General features: G+C 43.0%; 1 protein-coding gene across 6 annotated transcripts in view; it reads left to right on the top strand.

Moving 5' to 3' along the window:
* The window catches only part of DGKI (diacylglycerol kinase iota), a 304108-nt gene that overhangs the window by 104612 nt on the left and 174566 nt on the right, over positions 1 to 24930 (top strand). For all 6 annotated transcript variants that reach the window (XM_038400325.2, XM_043518599.1, XM_038400320.2 and 3 more), the window contains exons 3-4: positions 6469 to 6564; positions 9400 to 9474. In XM_038400325.2, the coding sequence (XP_038256253.1) occupies positions 6469 to 6564; positions 9400 to 9474 (171 nt within the window). The remainder of the gene's footprint in view (positions 1 to 6468; positions 6565 to 9399; positions 9475 to 24930) is intronic.

Below are 24930 nucleotides of genomic sequence, written 5' to 3'. Positions count from 1 at the left end.
TGTGACACATAATGTTCTTCCTAGAGAATTCCATGAAGGACTGGACTCTTTCAAAATGGGTTCTACCTTTCATTGTCTTCAGGGGCACGCAGATTACAGCTGCCCTTAACAAAAGTGCTCCCTTTCAAAATAGCTATTGTCTTCCATTGCTCACAATAGGAGTGAAGCCAAGCTCCCTCAACTAAGATAATGGCACATTTGACAGCACAGGGAATCACCAGCTTAGTTGTGGGCAGCTTGAGCTCATTCCTCTCTTTAGAAAAAGGTTATTATGCAGCTTCTGCCAACGTAAACTTGTTATTAAGAATAATGGCAAAATTGACTATTTTGAAAATGTATTTAAAAAACTACCTATTGCACTAAATATACTCAACTGGGGGAATAGGAAGGTAAACTGATGTGTATGTGTACAGGGGATTGGAAAGGAGGGATAGAGGGGCACGTGCGTGCATATAGACAGATGTAGGAGACAGAAAAGAGGGGGAAATTAGCTCATGTGCAGTGGCAGCTTTGTTCCAGAGTGAGGTGAAGCAGCCTACCAGTGAATCTGACCCTAAGAGTTAAAATTTAAGAGAAAGAGTGGTATAAAGTTGATACTGCATATCTTCAAATTATTAGAAATATCACATGGTTTCATCTCTTTGGGCTTCTTCTTTAGTATGAATGTATTTTTAAATATTAAAAACAAACAAACAAGAAAATTCCCAAATATATGGCATTAAACTGGAATTAAGGTTGAGAGTATGTATCAGTAACTTAAAGGTGGTAATAGTACAGAATTGTTGTTATATAATTTAGAGCAACAAATATTATGCACTGACCATAATTGTATGTTTATTGCTTGCTGTCACTACAGGTGGATGTGGTAATTGGATTAATATCTTAGCCTGGCATGTTTGAAAGTTTTCCCTCCTTTAAATGGTTTATTTAAAAATCCGTTCATATATAATTTTGAAAAGCTCTTTCTATGACAGGAATTATGGAAAGATCCTTCCTTTCTGCTACAAGTCATGCTATATCTCATTTGAAATTGGAATGTTCAGCCAACTGGGTGATCTGATTGGCTGAATATCCATGGCTGCTTGTCACTCTAAATTAAATTATCCAGGTTTAGTTTGCATTGTGTTTCAAACCACTCTGACTGCAGCTTGCAGAGCTGTCACAGATGCGGGGACCAAAGGGTTTCACTAAATCTGGTTGCCTTTGAACTAGACTGGGGCACTTCTTAAAGGAGAAACCAAATTTAACAAGCTGAGAAATATGCACAGCTAGTTGTGGTCAAACACAAGTAATTACACTTGCCCCTAAATTCCATTCTGGGGATATTAATTTCTCCTCAAATTGGGGCAGTGTGTGTTTTGTTTTCCCATACCCAAAGAGAAATCATATACCAAAAGGACTTTGTTTTATATTAAGTCAGTAACAAAACAAGACCAAACAAATGGAAAGTCTCCATCTGAGAGAGGACAGTGTTTGTGTAACCTCTATAACAGCCTGGATCTGAACACATAACAGCAGCTGCTTCTGCTTCAGGGAGGAGATCTGTCTCAATTTACAAGTGCAATCATAGCAGCTACAAGTTACATTCATGATATTTCTAAAAAGACTGTCTCGTAACTTTTTTTGTATTTTGTTTTCTCTTATACTGCAAAATATTGAACAGGAGGAGTTTCTGGCTTTTCCCAAATTGTAGGTGGAATTTGTACTTGCCTTATTCCATTATTTTCCTGATACACAGTAAATCTCTGCCCATGAACAATTCCGCCAGCAAGTGCAAAACAATGTAACCACTGAAAGTATTAATTAAAACTCCGCCCAACTCAGTCTCCAGCAGAAAATTATCTATGCATCAGAAATATAAATATAATTATTTGGACTTTGCCACCCTTTAGGTCCCATGTTATGCAGCATGTCAGACTAGATGCCATTAGCGGCACCATCTGGTCTTAAAATCTTTGGGTCTGATTTTCTGTTGTCCCCCACCTTGTGGAGTAAGACTGGTTGAATATTTTCTGATGGAATATTTTTCCATCGAGAAATACTGATAGAATTGAAATGTTTTGTGGGGCTGTATCAAAGTCCTCAAATTTTTTGATGAAAAATTATCAAAGTTTTGCTTCAATAAGGTCAAAGCACCTATAGTTTCAACTTTTATGCTATTGTATAATGGTCTCCATCATAAATTGTAGTAAAATATAAAAGTAGAAACTATGAAGCCAAAGTGCTTCAACCTTTTTGGGCCAAAGTCTTTTGATAAGGTGATACAATATTTCCATCATGACATTTTCTTCATTTTGATTTGTGACTGAAGAAAATATTCAAATGTCAGGATTTTCCTCAGAATGGAAATTCCAAGTTTTGACCAGCTCTATCCTGGAGTAATTTACACCAGAGGAAAGTGAGTGCAAAATGGGTGTAAATGCTACCAGATGGGAATGCTAAAATTTTATGTCCTTTTTTTGTACTGGTGTAAATTACTAGGTGCAGGGTCACAGAGAATCTGGCCCATAGATGTTAAGGCTAGAAGGTGCCACAGTGGCCATCTAGGCTGACCTGTGTAACACAGGCCCGAAAGAGTAGCAGAGTACAGATTTGTTTTATTCAAACTTCTGATAGAAAACCAGGCCCTATGAATGTATGATCCATTCAGGAACAACAGAGAACAAAATCTAATTTGGTCTAAACTGGGTTATGAAAATAGGCCACCTTATCTTTAGAAACCTTGAATGGAAAGTGGTGGAGAGACATGATGTGAATAGAGGGACTTTTAATTGGTTCTGTTTCTTTTTAGGGAATTTTGATTCCTGATTAGAAATCAGGATTCGGGATCTGTGTGCTTTCTTGCTTAGCTTCCCAAACTGATTGTTCCAAACGGACTTCCTTTATAATCTACATGATTAAGCACTAGCTAATATTATGAGCCATTATATGTTGTTAACCACTGGTTATTTTAACAGGGAAGGTGTCCTACTTGAACATTGTCTTGTGTCCCACTCAAACAACTTAGGACAGTGGAAGACTCATCTGCTTCTTTGTCCCACTGTTCCATTTAGCACCCCATAAACTGGGCAGGAAATTAGAATTTCAGGCATTGGATGATGGTGACTGGGAAAAATGACTGTTTTCCCCGATGTACTATAAAAAGCTGTTTGACAGTTCTGGCTACCACGTTTCCTGTAGACTACAGCTTTACTGTGAGGGTGAATTTGGAGAAAAATTAGATGGATTCAGTAAAATTGCTCATATGAGTAAGGAAAGCATGATTAGTTCCTAAGAGAGCTCAAGTCTTGAAAAGTCATCTTTATTATTCGTATTTGCACTATAGCACTTAAATGCCTTAACTAAGGTTGGGGCCCTGTTGTGCTAGGCACTGTACAAACACATAATTCAAGCCCCAAAGAGCTTACAATTTACATGGACGAGACAGACAAAAGGTGGGAGGGGAAACAGAGGCACAGGGAGGGGAAGTGACTTGCCCAAGGTCAGACAGCAGGTCAGTGGCAGAATCAAAAATAGAACCTGAGTCCTAATTCAGTCCCCTATTAGGGACAGTATCAAGTCTGATATAATTGGGAGGAGTTTTTTGGTCACTCTTAGGCTGCTTATTTCTGGTTTATGCAGCGAAATGTGGACATACAGATCTGTCACTGTAAAAATACCTATTTTTCCTTTCCTCCACTGTCCTTTCTGGATTGTGACCTGATGACTTCTTGTAAATTGGCACCATGGTTCTGACACATACCAATTTTCTACTTGCAATTTTTAAATGCTAATTATATTGATCTAGTTATTGTGAAGGCATTTCTATTGCAGAACTCAAAGAAACTATGCCTGCTACCTTTCCCTATTAAAAAGCCTTACCTGAAATATACTTATGTGAGAGAGAAGTAACTTTTATCTCATCGTGTTGAAAACTGTCAGTGCTATTTAAAATAAAGGATTTTGATCCAAATGGCTGGAAGCATCCTCTTGTTGGACACCATCTGGATGGAAAGCAACATCATTTGTAACTTCTGCAGTGTGGGAATCAAATGTCAGAGACTGGCAAAGCGTTTTCCATTGTACTTTAATTCTAGTAGAGCAAGATTCTTGCTTATTCACTTTGCTCAAATATTGCACGTACAACATTTTATTTTTGCTATTAAGCTAGTATAACATTAGGATGGAAACTGGAATCTTTCTATAGCCAGCAGGAGGTGGCATTCTTCAGATGTAAACTCAAGATCTTTATTTCTGGCCAGTGGTGAACTGGAGCCGGTTCTCACCGGTTCGCGCAAACTGGTTGTTAAATTTTGAACCAGTTTTAGAACCAGTTGTTAATCTGCTTCCCTGCAGGGGGCGCTGAGGCTTTGATGGGCTCCAGCCGGGAAGTGATGTAATTCCTCCTCCGACCGCTGGGGGCGCTGCGCTGTGGGAGCCATGTGGGCTGTCGCCTGGCCCTGGGCACGAGCCCTGTTGCTGCTGCTGCTGCTCCCCTGGCCCTGGGGCTACCGGTGCAGCCTGGTGGGTCCCCAGCTGCTCTGCTGGGCCTGGGCTGCATCCTGCTGCTCGGGCTGCTCTGAGCCTCTCTCCCCGTGAGCACCCACCACCCTGCCCGCAGTCAGCCCCTGTCTCCAGCCACCCCCGCATCCCCTGCCTGCAGCCAGCCCCTGCTGCACCCCCTGCCTGCAGCCAGCCCCTGCTGCACCCCCTGCCCTGCCCGCAGCCACCCCCACACCTCCTGCCTGCAGCCAGCCCCTGCCTCCAGCCACCCCCGCACCTCCTGCCCTGCCCACAGCCAGCCCATCTCCAGCCACCCCCGCACTCCCTGCCCGCAGCCAGCCCCTGCCGCACCCTCTGCCCTGCCCGCAGCCAGCCCATCTCCAGCCACCCCCGCACTCCCTGCCCGCAGCCAGCCACCCCTGCACCCCCTGCCTGCAGCCAGCCCCTGTCTCCAGCCACCCCTGCCCTGCCTCCAGCCATCCCTACACCCCCTGCCTCCAGCCAGCCCCTGCCCTGCCCGCACCCAGCCCCTGTCTCCAGCCAGCCCTGCACCCCCCCTGCCCTGCCTGCAGCCAGCCCCTACCTCCAGTCAGCTCCTGCTGTACCCCCTGCCTGCAGCCAGCCCGTCTCCAGCCACCCCCGCACTCCCTGCCCTGCCCGCAGCCAGCCCCTGCCGCACGCACCCCCTGCCCTGCCTGCAGCCAGCCCCTGCCGCACCCCCTGCCCTGTATCCAGCCAAACCCTGCCGCATGCACCCCCTGCCCTGCCCGCAGCCTGCCCCTGTCTCCAGCCAGCCCCACACTCCCTTGCCTCCAGCCAACCCTGCACCCTCCTGTCTCCAGCCAGCTCCGCACCCCCTGCCCTGCCCACAGCCGGCCCTGCACCCCCTGCCTCCAGCTAGCCCTGCCCCACGCCCCTGTCTGCAGCTGGCCCCACGTCCACTGGTACCCTGCAGTTCCCAGGGCAGTAACCCTGCACACCTACTTCAATGAGGGGGGCAGGGAGCAGCTGGGACCCACACATGTGCACACCCTAGGGTGACCAGACAACAAGTGTGAAAAATCAGGACGGGGGTGGGGGGTAATAGGAGCCTATATAAGAAAAAGACCCCAAAATCGGGACATCTGGTCGCCCTAGCACACCCCCAGGGAGTGGCGGGGACCCATACATGTGAAACGGCGCTTATCTCTAGTTCAGGCCCATCTTTTTAAAAAAAGAACTTTAGGCAGGGTTAATATACATCCATATTTTCCCGGACAGATCAGGCTTTTTGGTTCTTAAATCGCCATCTGGGAAAATACGGACATATGGTAACCCTGTTGGTACAAAAAATACATACTGGGGCACATCCCTTAAATCAGAAATTTTTATAGGGAACCGGTTGTTAAGATTTTGGCAGCTCATCACTGCTTCTGGCCATTAACATTTCAATGGCATTTTTCATGAGAGTGGTGGTATGTACTCAGGTAGAAATGATTTGTTCAGAGCTCCTATCTAAATACCCCTGCAGTTACATTGGATATGATAGTTGGCACTTCCTGGGCTGGTTCTCTAGTCTGCAATTAATAAAATCAATAACATTGTCTTTTGCTTCTTTTATGTTAATTTTTATTTTAAATATAGTGGTAAATTTCATACTGATGAAAGTGAGGAACTGATGGTACTGCTTAACCTAGGTATAGTGTGGGCAGGTGCTAGGCAAAGTTCCTTCAAACAGCTCTGTCAATGAACATAGGTCCTGACCTACGGCACCCCTATCATTCTACCACAGGCTTCTTGTGAGAGGGATGGCCAATTATGAACACAGTGTGATGGTTTTGTGTTGTGGAAAAGTATCTGACTGGTTCTAGGTTGAGACCACTAAACTTGTGGCTTAGATCACAAGCAATGATGGGTTAATCATCGTCGTTTTTAATTTAAGCTAGCGTTCAAATTCTTTAGCATACTGTACTCACCTCAGCCAATTTAACAATCATCTCTTCTCAGGAGAATGCAGTGAATGGAGAACATCTGTGGCTGGAGACCAGTGTCTCTGGGGACCTGTGTTACCTAGGGGAGGACAGTTGCCAAGTCAAATTTGCAGTGAGTATAACAGTTTCAGATTTTCTTATCTGTTTGTAGGGCAATGAATCCAGTTTTGGTTGAAGAGACTACTTCAGAAGCTTGGGAACTTGCATTTCCTAGTGTAACAGGTGGTGCCTTGCTACAGCAGATAGATAGAAAGAAAGAAACAAAACTATTTGTCAAATGCTTTATTTAAACAAAATTTTAAAAACCTCTCAAAAATTGTACTATTTCTACTAATAGTACAAAATATGAAGTGTTTACTGAGTCCTAATCTGGGCAAGCTCCCAGTGTTGTCAGTAGAAGTTTGCCTGAATAAGACCTGAGATTAAGACCCCTGAGAATTTTGCCTGTAATAAGTAGTATAAACCCTTAAAAGTATGCTGTGCCTAATTCACTACTGTGTTATTACAATTTGATGAGGGGACATCTCCACTGAAATCAGTGCTGTTACCCTGGAATAAAACCGTAGTAACTGTGGTGAATCAGGACCATTTTGGAAATGCTGGTGGCAGTGGTGGATTAGCCACTGGGCCAACTGGGCCCAAGCCCAGGGGCCCTGGCCTATTGGGGGCCCCTGGAAAAATGGGCGACCCCATGCCCCAACCTACTCCACCCACCCATCTGGCGCTCCTGCCAGGGAGCGGATTCGGAGTGTAGAGGCTTGCCCCGCTCTGCCCGACGCTGCTGCTGGGAGCCCCCATGCCTCGACCCTGTTCCCCACCATCAAGAGTGCAATGCGGGCGGAGCGGGGCAACCCCCCCTACCCTGACCATGCTCTCTGGCATGAGAGTCGGGTGGAAGGAGCGAGGCAAGCCCCCTACCCCGACCCCCAGAAGGAGCACCAGGGGCGAGAAGGGGGGAGACTGCAGGTGGAAGGGGTGGGGAGGGACACCCAATTGCTCTGGTCTAGGGCCCCCCAAAAACCTAGTCCATCTCTGGCTGGTGGGAATCTTAGTTGATGGAAGGCTTTTCTAGCCAACAGGCCCACAGATGTAGATTCATATGTGAGAACAGACAATTTTTAATTGCCTGGCCTTTTCTTGACTGAAATTCTTTTCTGTTTTAAGGTTTTGTTGGTTGCGGGGAATCTAGTAGTGTAACACAAAGTAGCACTTGTGCTGCTTTCTGGTGTGGGTATGTGAACTGTAGGTGGGGAGAATCTAGTTAACTCTAATTATGTTTTGCTTATCTTGATCAATTAAATGGCTAATGGTTTTCCAATTTGTATCTTTTTAGAGATCCTACATCTTTCTATGGCTGCACTGGCCTTTCTATTACGTGGCTTTTTACATATAAAATATTTTTAGATCAGATTTATTTTTTTAATGGAAAAGTTGTATGAAATAATTAATCTATAATTGCATTTATGGAAAAATGCATAGAAATTTTAATAAACGTAAGGCCTTAGTAGGATATGAACTCTCACCCTTTGGAGCTGACACTTTATGATAAATAGTACATGAGATGGAAAAGACTTAGTCTGATTTATCCACCAGTCTTTCCTTACTAATGCTTGGAATCGGTATTGCAAGCCCCAACATTAAAAAAAATCACGAGTCCAGTGCCCAAAATCATGAGATTGGTTTACAAATCATGATGCTTTTTTTAAAAAAAAGTGTTTGGTTCTTTTTATTTTTCTTCTGGTCTTTAAGCTGTTAGGGTATGCTTGTTCCATGTTTTCAAGCTTTTCTCTGCAATCATAAGGACTAAGAAACTTACTTTTTATGAAATCAAAAGCTAAGATTCTTATGCTATATCAGAATTCTATCAGCTGGCGTTTTAAGAAAAACACCAAAAATTGAGAGACTTCCGAAGAAAAATCATAATGTGACAATATGCAAATTTACTAGAGTTATGTTAGCTACAAAAGGGCTGTTGCTTCCAAAATCTAGCTAACAACATATTGAAAATTATAAAGAAAACATTAATTACAAGCTGTCAATGACTATGATAAAAATGACGGCAGAGTTTCAAGCAAATCAGCCTTAATTTATTATGTTGATAATCCTTCCGTCTTTCAATCATAAACGTTTCTGTAAAAATGTCTTTTGCGAGACTCATTAGAATGATTAAGTATGTGCAAGAACAAGAAAGAATTAAGTTTATGGTAAAGGCTTTCTGTCTTTAATGGACACCTAGTGATCACTTTAATAGGAATTTGACCAATAAGATTCTATGGAAATTTCTGTAAAAGCCTATATATATAAAAATAGAAGATGATTTCTTTTGTACAGAATTGTAAAACAGCCCTAAAGAATTTAATAGAGCATTTATGTTCCTGCTATAACATTTGATAGGTTGGTTAACAAAATACTGCAGGACGATTATCATTCTCTAATAAATTACACAGGATTTTTCTGCAAGGCATTGGTCAGAGAGATGCCCTCATCAAATTCAATGCTTCATATGAACAATAGAGGAGGAACTTTTTTCCCAGTTTGGCTTGAGTCATTACTGAAACTCTCTGTAAAGTGTTTGTTTCCTTGTCTCTTTGCTAGCTATGCCCTTTTCCATTTCAGACAGTTCCTGATAAGGAAGTCTTATTCAAAATGTCATCAGTAACTTTATTTACTATTTTAAAAATGCCTTTAGTTCTGTTTCCTGTCCACATGCCCATTCCATATGTCCCATGTTCCACCTTGTTACCCTGTTTGTCTTTATTCTCGACTATTCAGCTTCAAGCCATTTTTCAACATATAGCTCAATCAGGTTTTGAAGACAATCCAGAAGACCTGTTGGATAAGATGCGGGAAAGAGAAACTGCCTGGCTTCTGATAAACGTTTTGGCTTCTGTAAATGATTTCTCCCCATTCCATACACTCTCACCCACACTCTTCTTAAATGTTGTAGAAATCAGCTCTCCGACGGAAGTGTGCTGCCTGCAAGATTGTGGTCCATAATGCGTGCATGGAACAGTTAGAGAAGGTAAGAGGACACCACCTGCTGGAATAGTGAATGTACAGTACACATTTTAAATCCATAACTGAGCATTATCCTGAAAATTCCATGAGCTTAATTTCTGGTACTGTATGTCAAATACATTACAATGCTTTCATAATATCATAGGTAGAGCTGATTGGAATTTTTCAAATGGAAATATTTTTTGATAGAAAAAAAGCCATTTTAAAGACACAAAATTCAAAAATGATTGACTTTTAAGGTAATGTTTGTTTTCATGAATTTTTTTGCAATGTTTTAATTAAAATGTTACCAGTTTTAGCTGAAATTGTAACCTAAATAATTATCAAAATTGGCTTATAGTAAATGGAAATTTTCAATAATGTTTTAAAAATGCTTTTGATACGCATTTTTTAATCAAAATTTTTGAAAAATTTCCAAAACAGGTCTATTTTGAACCATGTGAAACAGAAACAATTTTGAAAGTATGATTTTTTTTAAACTGATTTTTTAAAGCATATTGTTAACCTGCTCTAGTTGAAGGGGAAGATGTTGTAGACTAAAAATGAAAGATAGAAAATGCCCTGCTTCCTATCCCGTACATACTTGCCAGTCACAGAATTCCACAATTACAACAGCATAACACAATTTATGGCAGTTGCCATTGTTAAAAGGAATACGAGATCAACAACCACTATAAACATTTTAACAGGGTTCTCTAGATCGGGGTGGGCAAACCTTTTGGCCCAAGGGCCACATCAGAGTTGCGAAACAGTATGGAGAGCTGGGTGGGGAAGGCTGTGCCTCCACAAACAGCCTGGCCCCCACCCCTTATCCGCCCCCTCCCACTTCCCGCTCCCTGACTGCCCCCCTCAGAACCCCTGACCCATCCAACTCCGCCTGCTCCTTGTCCCCTGACCTCCCCCTCCCGAGACCCCCCCGCCCCAACCATCCCCCCTGGACCCCACCCCCATCAAACCCCCTGCTCCTTGATGGCCCTGATCCCTATCCACATCCCTGCCCCCTGCCAGGCCCCCCGGTAGCCCTGACCCATCCAACCCCCCTACTCCTTGTCCCCTGACTGCCCCCTCTCACAAACCCCTTCCCTAACTGCCCCCCCCAGGACCCCAGCCACTATCCAACCCCCCCTGCTCCCTGTCTCCTGGCCACCCTCCCACCTGAACCTCCACCCCTAAGCACTCCCTGTCCCCTGACTGTCCTACTGGACTGCCTGCCCCTAGTCCAACACCCCTCCCACCGCTCCCTTACCATGCTGCTCAGAGCGGCAGGACTGGCTTATTGGAAAACCTGGGAGGGTGCAAGCTGTGCTGCTCCCGGGGCGCCATGCCTGCGGGGGAGGGGACGGGGGCATCCCCGGCTGGTAGCTCAGGGGCCGGGCAGGACGGTCTCATGGGCCAGATGTGGCCCGTGGGCCATAGTTTCCCCTACCTCTGCTCTAGAGTCTCACTGCTCCTAAACTTTAGGAATTTAGCACTTTGAGTTACAACTGGAAAGATTTTGTAAATCTTTCCTTGTCTTTGTAAATAATTTGTTTTGACATCCATTCTGCTTACAATTGCCTCTAAAGAAACGTCCCCAAACCTTCAAAATCCCATACTATATTGATCATATACTGCAGTTCTCTATCAATGCACCTTCATCTGGTAATACATATATTCCTGATTATAAATTAACTATCACAGGATGAATTTTTCCCAATAGGATTCATGGGGAAAAATCCTGGTGCCACTGATGTCAATGGGAATTTTGCCATTAACTTGAATGGGGTCAGAATTTTACCCCTTTTGTTTGACACTGATTCTTGCACAGAAGTGGGTGATACATCAAAGATTTGCAGTCACAGCCCTTTAGAAAGGGCTTTTAGTTTTTCTTGATTTGGATGAGTTTTGCAAAATGTCATTAAATACAAATTTGTTGGGGTTCTTTTTTCAGTGAGTTTTAGTACATTCTGGTTAACACAGCAAAAGGTAAAATAAGACAAAATCTTATTGATCCATTATTCTTGACCTGTTTTACCAAAAATGATGATAATTTCTTACATCTCCATTAGTTCATGGTTTCCCAAGTAATAAGAAAAAGTGCACACTCAGATGAAGGCCATTGAGTTGAATGTTAGTTTGTTTCTACTAGTCTAGAGGGTATGAAATTCACCCCAATGTAGAGGCTATCCCAAGATCCGCACATCTCTTCAATCCCATTTTATGGGATGTCAGTGGTGCTTGTTCCTCTCTCCTGGGGTGAATTTTAACTAAAATAATTAGAATTTAGGTGACTTTTTCCATCCTGTCAAAGATCAACGGTGAAACAAGACTCAAGACTCCAGATGAACAGCATTGGAAGAGGGTTAATAGCATTGCAAGATTAATTTGTTTTCACAGAAGAAATATTTTCAATAACTTCAGTTTGATTCAGAGCTTCCTGATATCCCTTAATGAGCACGTGGAACTGACTGAGTTTGGCTAGGTTTAAAAGCCAGTTATTAGTGAATGTTGGAAAAGTGAACAACCAGCAGCTAACAGCAGAGTTTCTGTGGGAATTTGTAAGTGAGTTTGGTTGGGAAGTTTTTCTTTTTTTCTAGTTCTAGGGTCTTGGAAAAGAAGACAATGATAGCTATTAAGAAATGACCCGAGGAGGAGAGGACAGAAACAAGATGGTTGGATGCAGAAGCTGCGGGATGTACGTCATCCTTGAGAGGATATCTGATGGAAGCTACTTATGCATGAAATGTCACCTGATAGAGTTCATGGCAGAGAAGATTCAAGGATTAGAGATGCAGCTGGAGACAATGGAATTCAGATGGGTATTTGAAGGAATAATGCAGGAAAGGAGAGAGGAGTTGGTACAGACAACTCAAGATTTATGGACACTTCCTGAACAAAAGGAGCTAGAGGGGGGACTGCCAGGAGAGGAGTGTGATCCATGGAAGAATATGACCATGAGGACAAGGCAGAGGAAAAGACCAGTTATTGGTGGTGAAATTGAGTTGAGTGACAGGTCTGCAGCACCGGAAAATGAAGAGGAGAAACAGATAGAAGATGAGGTGCGAGAAAGAAACCAAGGGAAACCAATCCCTGCAGAAGAGAGGAAGAGATGATGAAGATAGCCTAAGGAAGAATGAAGATGATGTACAAGGGACTGCTAGAGAGAACATAAAAACAGATTCATACCAGCACCAGCAAGAGACAGGTCTGTGTGACTGGGGATTCCATATTCACCAGATCAGATCCAGAGAACAGACGAGCATGCTGTCTGCCAGAATTGAAGATACGAGATGCGGATGTGAGGCTGAAGAAGATCCTGAGGGGTGCAAGAAAAAAATCCACTGATTGTGCTGCATGTTGAGATGAACGGCATGGCTAGATTTCTACTGGAATGGATCAAGGATGACTGCGCTTGGCTGGGTAAGATGCTTAAAGAAGTGGAAGCTCAGGTGATTTTCAGTGAAATACTTCAGGTCCCTAGAGAAGGAGGGAAAAATCATGACAAGGTAACGAAGATGAACAGATGGCTCAAGGATTGGTGCTATGAGGAAGGTTTGGGGGATGATCGACCATTGGGAGGCATCCACAAAAAGAAGAATCTTCTCAACTGATGGACTCCACTTGAACACTTGGAGTATTATCCTTTTGGGATCCCTGCTGACATGACTGATAAAAGAAGACCTTTAAACGAGGAGATGAGGGGAGAAGATTGCGAGAGACTCGTGAAATCTCCACACCTGGCTTCAATACACAGCAGCAGGAAAATCAACTAAATGAAGATACAATAAGGAATAATGGGACACTACAAGGTAGAAAACTGGGTGAGGCCTGAGTGAAATAACTGAAGTGTTTGTACACAAATGCAATGAGTCTGGGCAATAAAATGGAGGAACTGGAACTACTGGTGCAATAGGTCAAATCAGATATTATAGTAATTACAGATGGAATAGCACTCATTACTGGAGGAATACAGGTATTGAAGAGTATGTGCTGTTTAGGAGAGAAGGGAATAAAGGCAAAGGGGGTGGAGTAGTGTTGTACATCAACGAAGCAATACACTGTAAAGAAATATGAAGTGATAGTATGGACCAAACAGAATCAGTTTGGGCCAAAATCACTTTGTGGAAGGATGGTAAAAGAGTTTCTGTTGGGATGGTTTTAGGGGCCTACTATAGATCCCCACGGTCAGTCTCTCTCCATTATGGATAGTCATCTCTTTAATATTAGAGAGAGAAATATTTTTGGGAATTGTCATAATAGAAGACTTTAACTTCCCAGATATAGATTGGAAAATAAATGCTGCTAATACCAGTAGGACCCAGTTATTCTTGGTTGTGATAGATGACAGTTTTCTTCATCAAATTGTCACTGAACCAACAAGAGCTGATGCAATTTTAGACTTGATTTTAGTAAGTAGTGAAGACATCACAGAAGAGTTGCTTATAGGAAACGACCTTGGATTGAGTGATCACGAGTAGATTCAGTTTAAATTAAATATAAGGATAATCAAAATCATGTCATCAACTGTGGTTTTTGATTTCTAAAGGGAAGCCTTTGGGAATTTAAGGGAATTAGTTAAATAAGTCAACTGGACTGAAGAACTCAAGGACTTAAATGTACAGGAGGCTTACAATTTCTTCAAATCAGTTTTACAAAAACTATCTGAAAGTTGCATCCGGCGAAAGGGGGAAAAAATGTGTATGGATAGACTCCAAACCCAGTTGGATAAATAACCATCTCAAAAAGGTTGTTAGGCATAAGCAGAGAGTCTATATGGAATGGAAAAAGGGGCTGATAAGCAAAGAAAGCCATGTTGTGGAGGTTAGAAAATGTACGAATAAAGTGAGAATTACTAAAAGTCAGGCTGACTTAGCTCTTGCCAAAAAAAAAAAAAAGGTAAAAAGAGAGTATGGAAGCATGAGGTTGGGGTGCTATGCAGAGGGATAGGAAGGAGATTAAAGATAATCTAGATATGGCCCAAAAACTAAATGAATACTTTGCTTCAGATTTCAGTAACAATGGTAATATGGAACACATGCATGAATACAATGTGGGTGATAGAAATGAGTATATAGAAATGGAAATTGCCACCTCAGAGGTGGAAGAAAAATTTAAATCTCCAATTTTGGGGATCAGATAATTCCATCCCAGAATACTGAAAGAACCAACACGAGATTGCTAGTCCAGTAACAAGGATTTTAAATACCTCTTTCTGTTCAGGGATAGTACCATATGACTGAAGAATAGCTAACGTCATACCTATATTTAAGAAAGGGGAAAAAAGTGATCCGAACAATTAGTCTGACCTTAATAGAATGCCAGGTTTAAAGAAAACTGCGAAGAAAAGAATAATTTAAATTCATGGAGGTAAAGGGAAAGTAATGTAGTGTGGGTTTACCAAAGGTAGATCATGCTGTAGTATCCTGATTTCCTTCTTTGAGAAAAGAACTGATTTTTTTCAACAAGGGAAGTGCAGTAGATCCAATTTTTTTGGACTTCAGTAAAGCATTTGACATGGTAACGCATGGGAAATTATTAGTCAAATTTGGAAAGATGGAGATCAGTACAAGCATTGTACAGTAACTAAGGAATTGGCTAAAGGGGAGAATGCAAAGGATTGTGCTGAAAGGTGACTTATTGGACTGCAGAGAGTTCTTGGAGGGTTGGTCTTGGGACTAATCTTAGTCAATATTTGTATTAATGATCTTGGCATAAAAAGCAGGAGTGCGCTAATGAAATTTGCTGATGATCTGAAGTTGGGAGGCATTGACAATGCAGAGGAGGATTGGAATATTGCACAGAAAAATCTGGATGGCCTTGAAGACTGGAGTGACTGAAATGGGATGAAATTCAATAGTACACAGTGCAAAGTCATGTAGTTAGGGTCTAATAGTCAGAATTTCTGATACAAGCTGGTGACTCATCAGTTTGGAAGTGACCGAGGAGGAGAGAGCCCTAGGTGTGTGGGTCTATCACAGGATGAGTATGAGCCACCAGTGTGGTGCGGCTCTGAAAGGCAAATGCGATCTTAGGATGTATTAGGCAAGGCACTTCCAGTAGAGAGAGAGAAGTATTAATACCATTGTACATGGCATTCATAAGACCTCATTTGTAATTCTGTGTACAATTCCAGGCACCCGTATTCAAGACAGATGGATTTAAACTGAAAGAGGTGGAGAGAAGAGCTACTGGGGGATGTAGGCTCTGTCTTAGGAGAGCAGTCTGGAAGATCTTGGTTTGTTTAGTTTTGTAAAAAGAACGCTGAGAGGGGATATGATTGCTCTCTTTAAATACATTGGTGAGGGGTAAATACTAAGGAGGGTGAAGAGCTATTTAAGCTAAAGGACAAGGTTGGCCGAAGCACAAATGGGTATAAACTGGTCACAAAAAAATTAAAGGTGGAAATTAGAAAAAGGTTTCCAACCTTCAGAGGGAGGAGGTTCTGGAACAGTCTCCCAGTAGGAATTGTGATGGCAAACAACTTAATTAGTTTAGAGAGAGAGCTGGACAAATTTATGAGTGCCCTTGTACAATGGGGTTGCTTGTGATATAGGGGGAGGGCTTAATAGCCCTGGGGTTCACTCTGGTTTTGTTCCTAAAGCTCATGCTTCAGGGTTTCAGTTGGCCACTGGCAAAGGTCAGGAAGGGAACCCTTCCTTCCCCCATTGTATTCTGGGAGGTTTTTTAATCTTCTTCCTTTGAAGCACCAGAGATGGCTACAGTAGGAGATGGGACATTGGACAGGGCACTGAGGTGGTACCAAGCAGTCTCTCCTTCATGAGCATGGCTGGCTGGTTCTTGCTTACATGCGCTAGGTCTAACTGATCACCATATATGGGGTCAGGAAGGAATTTTCCCCCCAGATCAGGTTGGCAGTGACTTTGGGGGGCATGGGAGTTTGCCTTCCTTTGCAGTGTGTGGGTATGGGACACTTGTTAGGATTATCTGGGTATATCTCACTTAATCATTTCCCTGCCATTGTAGAGACCTCAGGCACTGGTACACCTTGATCCCTCCTAATATTTGACTGTGGAACATAACAGTCTAGTTTCCCATGGGTCTCATTTACTTTGGTCCCATTTCCATTGCTGGTTTTAGTGTGCAGGTGCTGGGTGGTGGTAGCGGCCTGCAATATACAGGAGGTCAGACTAGATGATCTAGTGATCCCTTCTGACTTTAAAACTCTATGACTTTGTTTCCTGTTCCAACATAAGGACATAAAAACGGCCATACTGGGTCAGACCAATGGTCCATCTAGCCCAGCATCCTGTCTTCCAACAGTGGCCCATGCCAGCGAATGAATAGAACAGGCAATCATTGAGTGATCCTTTCCCTATTGTCCACTCTCAGCTTCTGGCAATCAGAAAAGGGCAGTGGTCTCCAGCCTTTTTAAGCACAAAATCACTTTTTGAATGTAAGTGCAATCCAGGATCTACCTCAAAGAAAATGTAGAAATAACAGTACACACAAACCCAAACACCTTTGCCCCACCCCTTCTCCGAGGCCCCACCCCACTCATCCATCCCCCCTTCCTTCTGTTGCTCACTCTCTCCCACCCTCACTCACTTTCACCGGGCTGGGACAGGGGGTTGGGGTGTGGGAGGAGGTGTGGTCTCTGGGCTGGGGCCGAGGGGCTTGGAGTGTGGGAGGGGCTCTGGGCTGAGGCTGGGGCACGAGGTTGGGGGACAGGAGGAGGTTCAGGGTGTGGCTTCTGGGAGGGAGTTTGGGTGAAGGAGGGGCTGGGGAAGGAGGATGGGGCTCAGGAGGGAATGTGGGGTGCTGACTCCGGGAGGGGGCTCAGGGTTCGGGCAATGGGTTGGGGTGCAGGGTGCAGGCTCTGGAAGGGGGCTGGGGCAGGGGGTTGGAGTGCAGGCTCTGGGACAGGATTGGGGTATGGGATGGGGCTCAGGGCTGGGGTGCTGGAGGGGGTGTGGGGTGCGGGCTCTGGGAGGGAGTTTGGGTGCTGGGGGGACTTAGGGCTGAGGCAAGGGGTTGGGGTACAGGAAGGGGTTCAGGGCTGGGGCAGGGGGTTGGGTTGCAGGCTCCAGCCGGGCAGTGCTTACCTCAGGTGGTTTTGGGCAGTGGCGCAGTGGGGCTAAGGAAAGCTCCCTGCCTGCCCTGGCCCTGCGCCACTCCCAGAATCGGCCAGCATGTCTGGCAGCAGCTCCTGGGGCAGAAGGGACAGGTGGCTCTATGCTCTGCCCCTGTATGCAGGCACTGTCCCCGCAGCTCCTATTGGCCGCAGTTCCCCATTCCCAATGGGAGTTGCGGGGGCGGTGCCTGCAGGCAAGGACAGTGCACGAGACCCCCTGCACCCACCGGGGGCTGCAAGAATGTGCTGGATGCTTCCAGGAGTGGCACCGGGGCCAAAGCAGGCAGGGAGCCTGCCTTAGCCCTGCTGTGCCACCGTACTGTTAGCGGCTGTTCTCCTAGTTTGGCTGAAAGAGGGTTGGCAACCCTAGACTAAGACTGAGATCGACTGTCAGAGGCTCCATGATCAACCAGTCGATCGCGATCTACCAGTTGGTGACCACTGGACTAGTGACACCCAGAGCATGGGATTTCATACCTGACCATCTTGGTTAATAGCCATTGATGGACCTATCCTCCATGAACTCTAATTCTTTTTTGAACTCTGTTATAGTTTTGGCCTTCACAACATCCCATGGTAACAAGTTCCACAGGTTGCCTGTGCGTTGTGTGAAGAAGTACTTCCTTTTGCTTGTTTTAAACCTGCTGCCTATTAATTTCATTGGGTGACCCCTGATTCTTGTATTATGTGAAGGAGTAAATATCACTTCCTTTATTCACTTTCTCCACAGCATTCATGATGTTATAGACCACTATCATATCCCCTCTTAGTCATCTCTTCCAAGCTGAAAACTCCTAGTCTTTTTAATCTCTCCTCATACAGAAGGTGTTCCATACCCTTAGTCAGTTTTGTTGCTCTCCTCTGTATCTTTTCCAATTCTAATGTATCTTTTTTGAGATGGGATGACCAGAACTGAATGCACTATTCAAGGTGTGAATGTACTTGGATTTATATAGTGGCATTATGATACTTTCCGTCTTATTGTATATTCTTTTCCTAATGGTTCCTAACATTCTGTTCGCTTTTTTGACTGCTGCTGCATATTGAGTGGATATTTTCAGAGAACTATTCACAGTCACTCCAAGATCTCTTTCGTGAGGGGTAACGGCTAATTTAGATCCCATCATTTTGTATGTTTGGTTGGGACTGTGTTTTCCAATGTGCATTACTTTGCATTTATCAACATCGTATTTCTTCTACCCTTTTGTTGCCTAGTCACTCCGTTTTGTAAGATCCCTTTGTAACTCTTTGCAGTCTGCTTTGGACTTAACTATCTTGAGTAGTTTTGTATCATCTGTAAATTTTGCCACCTCACTGTTTACCCCTTTTTCCGGATCATTTATGAATATGTTGAACAGTACTGGTCCCAATACAGACCCTTGGAGGACACCATTATTTACCTCTCTCTATTCTGAAAACTGACCATTTAGTCTTACTAGGGCTGTCAAGCAATTAAAAAAATTAAAGAATAATTAAATTATGAAATAATTTATAAATAATTAAATGTTAAAGAATAATAGAATGCCATTTATTTAAATATTTTGGATTTTTTCTACATTTTCAAATATATTGATTTCAATTACAACACAGAATACAAAGTGTACACTGCTCACTTTTTATTTATTTTTTATTACAAATATTTGCACTGTAAAAAAAAAACAAAAGAAATAGTATTTTTCAATTCACCTCATCAAGTACTGTAGTGCAATCTCTTTATCATGAATGTTGAACTTACAAATGTAGAATTATGAACAAAAAATCTTGTTTTTAAAAATAAAACAATGTAAAATTTTAGAGCCTGCAAGTCCACTCAGTCCTACTTTTTGTTCAGCCAATAGCTCAGACAAACAAGTTTGTTTACATTTGAGGAGATAATGCTGCCCGCTTCTTGTTTACAATGTCACCTGAAAGTGAGAACAGTTGTCCTCATGGCACTGTTGTAGCCGGCATCGCAAGATATTTACGTACCATATGTGCTAAAAATTCATATGTCCCTTCATGCTTCAATCACCATTCCAGGGGACATATGTCCATGCTGATGACGGCTTTTGCTTAATAACAATCCAATGCAGTGAGGATCAACGCATGTTCATTTTCGTTATATGAGTCAGATGCCACCAGCAGAAGGTTGATTTCCTTTTTTGGTGGTTTGGATTCTGTAGTTTCTACATCGGAGTGTTGCTCTTTTAAGACTTCTGAAAGCATGCTCCACACCTCGTCCCTCTCAGATTTTGGAAGGCACTTCAGATTCTTAAACCTTGGGTCGAGTGCTGTAGCTATCTTTAGAAATCTCACATTGGTACCTTCTTTGTGTTTTGTGAAATGTGCAGTGAAAGTGTTCTTAAAATGAACAATGTGCTGGGTCATCATCCAAGACTGCTATAATATGAAATATATGGCAGAATGTGGGTAAAAAGAGCAGGGGACATACAATTCTCCCCTAAGGAGTTAGGTTAGGGGCTAGGGGTTTATTACAGGAGTGGGTGGGTGAGATTCTGTGGCCTGCATTGTGCAGGAGGTCAGACTAGATGATCATAATGGACCCTTCTGACCTTAAAATCTATGACTCTAAGGTGTTCAGTCACAAATTTAATTAACACACTTTTTTTTAACGAGCGTCATCAGCATGGAAGCGTGTCCTCTGAAATGGTGGCCAAAGCATGAAAGGGCATACGAATGTTTAGCAAATCTGGCATGTAAATACCTTGCAATGCCAGCTACAAAAGTGCCATGCAAATGCTGTTCTCACTTTTGGGTGACATTGTAAATAAGAAAAGGACAGCATTAGCTCCTGTAAATATAAACAAACTTGTTTGTCTTAGCGATTGGCTGAACAAGAAGTAGTGGACTTGTAAGCTCTGAAGTTTTGCATTGTTTTGGTTTTAAGTGCAGTTATGTAACACAAAAAAAAATCAACATTTGTAAGTTGCACTTTCACAATGAAGAGATTGCACTACAGTACTTGTATGAGGTGAATTGAAAAATACTATTTCTGTTTATCATTTTTACAGTGCAAATATTTGTAATCAAAATAATATACACTTTGATTTCAATTACAACACAATACCATATATACATGAAAATATAGAAAAAACATCCAAAATATGTAATACATTTCAATTGATATTCTATTGTTTAACAGTGCAATAAAACCTGTGATTAATCATGATTAATTTTTTTAATCACGATGAATTTTTTTCAGTTAATCAACAGCCCTATTCCTACCTTTTGGTTCCTGTTTTCTAACCCATTACTGATCCATGAGAGGACCTTCCTTCTTATCCCATGACAGCTTACTTTGTTTAAGTATCATTAGTGAGGGCCTTGTCCAGGCTTTCTGAAAATCCAAATACACTATATCCACTGGATCATCCTTATCCACAGGTTTGCTGACTCCTCAAAGAATGCTAATAGATTGGTAAGGCATGATTTCCCTTTACAGAAACCATGCTGACTTTTCCCTACCAAATTATGTTCATCTATATGTCTAATAATTCTGTTCTTTATTATAGTTTCAACCAATTTCCCTGGTATTGAAGTTAGGCTTACTGGCCTGTAATTGCCAGGATCACCTCTGGAGCCTTATTTTAAAAATTGATGTCACATTAGCTCTCCTCCCGAGCTGATTTAAATGGCTGGTTACATACCACAGTTAGTAGTTCTGCAATTTCACATTTCAGTTCCTTCATAACTCTTGGGTGACTACCATCTGGTCCTGGTAACTTATTACTGTTTAATTTATCAATTTGTTCCAAAACCTTCTCTACTGACACTTCAGTCGGGACAGTTCCTCAGATTTCTCACCTAAAAAGAATGGCTCAGGTGTGGGAATCTCCCTCACATCTTCTGCAGTGATGACTAATGCAAAGAATTCAGTTGGCTTCTCCGCAATGGTTTTAGTGTTTAAAATATTGGCGCTTGAGTGCTCCTTTAGTACCTTGGTCATCCAGTGGCCCCATTTATTGTTTAGCAGGCTTCCTGCTTCTGATGTACTTAATTTTTTTTCACTGTTAGTTTTTGAGTCTTTGGCTAATTGCTCTTCATATTCTTTTTTTGGCCTTCCTAATTATACTTTTACTGACTTGCCAGAGTTTATGCTACTTTCTATTCATGTCTAATGCTATAATTTTACATCACTTAAATGAAGTTGCTGCTCTTTCATTTTGGGATGGAGGTCAATTGGATCTATAATAAGGAAGCCCAACCACTCTGCCTTCATAATGGACAGTTGAGAGATATGTTTAATTATAGGTTTCAGAGTAGCAGCCGTGTTAGTCTGTATTCGCAAAAAGAAAAGGAGTACTTGTGGCACCTTAGAGACTAACAAATTTATTAGAGCATAAGCTTTCGTGAGCTACAGCTCACTTCATCATCAATGCATCCGATGAAGTGAGCTGTAGCTCACGAAAGCTTATGCTCTAATAAATTTGTTAGTCTCTAAGGTGCCACAAGTACTCCTTTTCTTTTTATGTTTAATTATGTTTCACTTTGACGGTCAGTCTAAGTTTCTCAGAAATGCTTCTTCCCCTTGTTAGTATCATCTTCCATATTTATCATTTAACCCAGTGGTTCTCAACTAGTGGCCCAATCAGCACACAGCTGTGGCTCATGTGATATCTTCAGGACCATAACTAGTGTGGGGTGGGAAGGGCATCTGCCCCGGGCGCAGAGGTGGTAGCAGGATGCAAAAACAGGGCAGCACAGGATTGAGCCCACCGTCAGCCGCCTCCTGGCAGGATCAGGCCTAGCAGCATTGGCAGGAGGCCTGGGTACTCAGTGCCCCCTACCTTGCAGAATCACGGGTCCAGTGACCTCGACTGGAGCAGGATCCCCAGCACTAGGCCCGCAGCAGCAGGTGGGCAGGGTGGGCTGCACAGCTGAGCTAGGTACAGCCAAGGTAGGAGACCAGTGACCATGGGGGAGGGGTGTGCAGGGAGCTAGGGCTGCGGGGAGGGGAGTGTAGGAGGTTGAGGTGTGGGGACAGGGGGTGCAGCTGGTGCATGGGGGACAGACCCCAGGTAGGGGAATTGGTGGCTGGGGCACAGTCCCTGGATGGGAGGGATTGAGTGCTGGGGGCCTGGATGCTGGGGGCAGTTGCTGGAGGGGGGAAGCCCTTAGATGGGGGGCTGGGTGCCTGGAGGGCAGTCCCTGGGTTGGGGACTAGGTGCTGGAAGGGTCAGTCCCTGGAGGGCTCGTGTGCCAGCCCAGTGCTGGGCGGGGAGTCTGGATGCTGGGGGGACTGTCCCTAGCTGGGGGGCACCCTGCATTGGACAGGGCTCCCCATCTTTGCAGGCAGGATCCACAGCCACACTCTCCGGGCTCTCAGCATATACATTGTGTGGATGCAGCCCACATAACACACAGAGAGCTGCATATGCAGCCCACAACAGTAAATAGGTTGAGAACTGCTGAACCTATTGATGGCAGAAGATTCCTCATCTAATAAAATCATGCCAGTATATTGACTGTGCATATATAAGCAACAATTCCATTCAATGTAGTTTTCTGTGTATACTTTCCCTTTTAAATGAATGGATTGTGGGGCCATACTCTTGGTTTTTGGGTCCAGAAAGTGTGTTACTTATATTTTTGAAAATTTGTCTGTAGAGAAACCTACCATAAGGATGAAAGAAAGGAATGCAGATGTTTGTAATTTCTTTATTACTACTTTGGGTATGCGTGAGGGAATCTTTTAGCAGTTTTTCAGATCAAGAATCTCCCTTTTGTTTGTGAATCCAGCTGAGGTAAATCTGATTTACAGCTCTTATTCATGTTAGTTCAAAGCAAAATATTTATCCTATAAATAAAGAGCAAACTGGAACATGTCTGACGAAGGGGGACACAATGGATTCCATTAATTGAATAATAACTTACATTTCTGTGGCATCTTTCATGGATAAGCATTTTACAAATTTAATAGAGAATCATTTGATCTGTCAAAGAAATGGAGCCACCTCTGGGGTAAGCATATCAGCTATTTAGCAATGCACAATATCCCTACGCAACAGTTTTGGACAGAAAATCAAGACAAAAACAGTGTAAAATTAAAACTATTTGAGGAATTTAAGGAAACTGCACAATTATCAGAGTGGAATTTGGTCAGGATACTGAAGTTAACATCCCTCCTGTAGGGACACCATGGTCAGAAATGGTTGAGAGGATCATATCTCATCTGAAAGAGGAAGTACTGACCTTATAAATACTGTTTCAGGAAGGATATTGTAGCATCAGACTCACACAGATTGACTAATGCTGTCGCATCAGTTCTTATGTCTGTTCAATGCTGTAATATTAAAGGTGGTACTTTCTAGAAGTACACCATAGTGTGGCTGTTGAACATGCTTGTGTATTCTGCAAGTATTGTGAGATGGCCTGAGAGGATAGCACCAAGAGCAAGCATTTTGATTGCTGGACATTTTATGCATATAGATCAAAAGCTGTGATCATCTAGGTGATTTGCAGGATGTGTGTGTAAAATTTTTACACTGTAGCATTTTGCATCCTGTAAAACCGGTATTAAGAATTACAATTTTGTGTTGCTACTACTGACATAAATTTTGAAATGAGTTGGGATTATAATCTGACTCTTCTTTTTATAGCCCCTTAGCATGGGGAGAAAGAGAAAACAGTGGAGATGCAAACCTGAGGTCCATTGGTAACTTCAGTTTAAATGCACCATTTCTTTTTCCACCCCTCCCATCATCCTCTCCCTTTTGTTCTCTCTGTGTTCCCCCCATTACTTCTTTATTCTCTCTGCATCCCCCTTTCTCCCAGTTCTTCCCTTTTCCTTCCCCACAACCATTTGGTTCAACCATTTGGTTCATCCTTTCTTTTTGTGTCCAATCTGTTTAACATTTTCAGTTTTATGAAAACGCCTGTTGGCCTGTACTCTACTCTGCCCTCAGAAATAGGGAATGTAGCTGATCCTTTTTGAGGCACTCCTAGTCTGGCCAGGATTTGTGGGTGGGTAAGTGGGAATGGCTTGATAAAGAGGTGGAAAAATCTATTTATTCATTCAGGGTGAGTCCCAACATTTCTCATGTGAATGGTCTGCAGAATCTAGCTTTCATTTAAAAAGGAGGAAACCTGGGATTTTCATAGAGCCCTGAAGGAGTTTGATGCCCAGTTTTCATTGACTTTAAAACCCCAAGCTTAAGCTCAGCCTCTGGTTGCAAAGGTAACCTTGCTCATGCAAAGCAAGGTTAAACTGATGCAGTGCTGCCTTTTAAGAGGGGGAGGGCAGGCAAAGAAGAGACACTGAACAGACAGTCACAACATGGTGAAGAGAAGACTGTTTAGAGACATGGGGAGGCAAGATGTGGATTGTTTGGGCAGGTGCATGCACACACATGCTCTTTTAACAGCAAGGTGGGTCTCTTTGTTGGGACA

The sequence above is a fragment of the Dermochelys coriacea genome, chromosome 1, assembly GCF_009764565.3.
Source record: "Dermochelys coriacea isolate rDerCor1 chromosome 1, rDerCor1.pri.v4, whole genome shotgun sequence".
Taxonomy (NCBI): Eukaryota; Metazoa; Chordata; order Testudines; family Dermochelyidae; genus Dermochelys; species Dermochelys coriacea.
This window is presented reverse-complemented; position numbering and strand designations above follow the sequence as displayed.